This window comes from Nelumbo nucifera, chromosome 1 (genome assembly GCF_055504915.1).
Source record: "Nelumbo nucifera cultivar China Antique chromosome 1, China Antique-T2T, whole genome shotgun sequence".
In the NCBI taxonomy this organism is placed as follows: Eukaryota; Viridiplantae; Streptophyta; class Magnoliopsida; order Proteales; family Nelumbonaceae; genus Nelumbo; species Nelumbo nucifera.
Genome location: NC_142649.1, coordinates 161,474,287 through 161,476,815, shown reverse-complemented (window position 1 = coordinate 161,476,815; position 2,529 = coordinate 161,474,287). Strand labels below are relative to the sequence as shown.

Genomic DNA, 2,529 nt, shown 5'->3' with positions numbered 1-2,529 from the left:
AGTAAGTTTGGTACAAACAGAAACCCGGATTGAAGACCAACTGATTGAATGAATTACCCAAAAGAAAAGTGGGGCAGTGGCCATCTTTCCTTACTCGCATTAAAAATTGGAGCCAGACATATCAGTGGCCTTCGCCCTTCAGAGATTTATTAGTTGCCTTACGAACTGTTATTAATTGTGTTAATAAATCAAACAATGCACAGCAGAGCTGTGGGTAAAATTGTAAAAGTATCAACAGAAGCAGAAAACAAATAGCACTATATATAGCTGCTTCTGCTGCTGCTGCTGCAGTACCAGTACCTGTGCGGCGTTCGGCCAACAATTTGAGCTTTTTTAATCTCTCTATATTAAACTTCTTATTAACCACGCTCCACAACCCATAACCCCTAACAAAAACCAAGTAAATAAAAAGAGCAAATTGCAAACAACCACCTGTTCTTGGAGGGGCAGTGATACTTAGCTCCTTGAATTTCTAGATTTCAGCGTTTTGCCCCCTGCCATTGGCATTTTATTAGTTAACTTAAATGAAATATATCATATTTTTATCGTTTCTGTTATCAGATATAAAATCATGAATGAAAAATTTAATAATTTTACACTTTTATCATCAACCCCGTCAGCCGGTAATAAGGGGGTAAAGTGCTGAAATCTAGAATTTTGGGGGGAGGGGGGGGGGGGTTGTCCTTTGTCGTAACTCGTAAGTCGTAAGACAAAATTTGGGGGTTAAGTGTTAACATCCTTTAAGTACAGAGTGGATATATGTAATTTACCCCAAAAAGAAAAGAAGAAGAGAATCAACAAAAACAATAATAATAGAATAATCTATAATTAGAAAAACAAATGTCATATCGTATACACCATTAAAATATGTCCCCTTTGAACCCTACACAGAAACCTTGCGTGTCCCTCCTTCCCCTTGCCCATTCTAGCCCTTATAAGACTGCTTATATCCTTGACCCTCACTCGTGACTTTTGTTTCTAGTTACTAGAGAATTCATTCAGCACCACTCCCTAGTTTGTCCGTGCGTGTAAACTCTAAAGCTAAAGCCTAATCAATCTCTGTCTCTCCGCCCATGGCTGCCGGAACTGGCTCTCCTTGTGGTGCCTGCAAGTTCCTCCGGCGAAAATGTGCCACCGACTGCATTTTTGCGCCTTACTTTTGCTCCGAGCAAGGTGCCGCTCGGTTTGCTGCCATCCATAAGGTGTTCGGTGCTAGTAATGTTTCCAAATTGTTGTTACACATTCCGCTCCCTGATCGCTGCGAGGCAGTCGTCACAATTGCTTATGAAGCTCAGGCCAGGATCCGGGATCCCGTCTACGGCTGTGTCGCTCATATATTCGCCCTGCAGCAACAGGTGCTTCTTCTTTCTTCTTCTTCTTCTTCTTCGCAATCAAACACAAATAGAAGTTGAATATACAAGCCTCAAAATCTAAACCATCCTTCAAAAGTTTTGGCTATATATTGTCCTTTAATTTGCATGGCGTTAACTTGATAGCAGGCTTTATTTTCTGCAACAAAAAGGGAAAGAAAACCCTATTAAGTAAGCATGATTAAGGTTCGGTTTTTTAGTGGATCTTCTGTGTTAAGTGATTTATCTGCTCTGGGTAGATAATAATTAAGTGGGGGTGTTGATTATAACAACTGTTTCTGTTTGTATTTATTGTTGCAGGTGGCGTTGCTGCAAGCCCAGTTGATGCAAGTGAAGGCTCAACTAGCTCACAACCACCTTGCTAGTACACGACTGCCGGAGAACCATTGGCCGGGGAACTGTGCCTCCGGCGATCCTGACCCGACTTTTCCGATGTACATGCACTCCATCACATCTCAGGGTTCTCTTGACTTGGTGGACCTCGATGACGATGCTGTGATGCAAGATATGCAAAGCACAGAAGGTCCCCCATTCCAACCTTGTGAGAAGAAAAGATTGTACTACAGTGAATTGGGTGAGCTTCAAGCTCTCGCTCTTAGGATGATGAGGAACTGATTCTTCCTCCTCTGAGATGAGGATGACGATGGGGGTGGTGATAGTAATCCATGCACTGTGATGTAAATACAAAAGAATCTGAAACGAAAAGGGAAACTTGGCATCTAATGTGATGAAGCTCAATTCAAGGATCTTTTTTTTTTCATGAAGAGACATGAGATTATGTCAATACCAATTACTCAAAATTGCTTCTCTCTCTCTCTCTCTCAAAATATTCAATTTATTTACCAATTTCACTGATACCCATCTACCTTGCTTAGAATGAGAATTAACTTGGAGAAAAAAAACAAATTAACTCTATTATATCTTTTTCCCATAGAAGATAATTTAAAAGAATAAAGTAAAACTATAGTGGCTCTTCTAGATGACACCTCTGGTTGAAATTTCTATGGCAATTCTGAGGTTAGTGTAATTTTATTTGTTCTTATCAGATGGTGGGGTCATAAATTTATTTTAAGTAACAACCCTTTGTGCCTATTGTTTTCATGCTTTTAATATGATGGGTTTAGTACTAAAACATTAATTAAAGTAATAGTTAATTACA

At 39.7% G+C, this 2,529-nt stretch overlaps 1 protein-coding gene across 1 annotated transcript; it reads left to right on the top strand.

Moving 5' to 3' along the window:
• Positions 1-799: 799 nt before the first annotated feature.
• LOC104610062 (LOB domain-containing protein 16-like) lies at positions 800-2,200 on the top strand. The gene is made up of 2 exons (XM_010276524.3): positions 800-1,355; positions 1,671-2,200. The coding sequence occupies exons 1-2, from the start codon at positions 1,074-1,076 to the stop codon at positions 1,983-1,985; spliced, it is 597 nt and encodes a 198-aa protein (XP_010274826.1). The 5' UTR covers positions 800-1,073; the 3' UTR covers positions 1,986-2,200.
• The last annotated feature ends 329 nt before the right edge of the window (positions 2,201-2,529 follow it).

Coding starts and splice junctions, on each gene's coding strand:
- LOC104610062 (XM_010276524.3), top strand. CDS start 1,074: ATGGCTGCCGGAACTGGCTCTCCTTGTGGTGCCTGCAAGTTCCTCCGG. Junction 1,356..1,670: donor TATTCGCCCTGCAGCAACAG/GTGCTTCTTCTT, acceptor TTATTGTTGCAG/GTGGCGTTGCTGCAAGCCCA.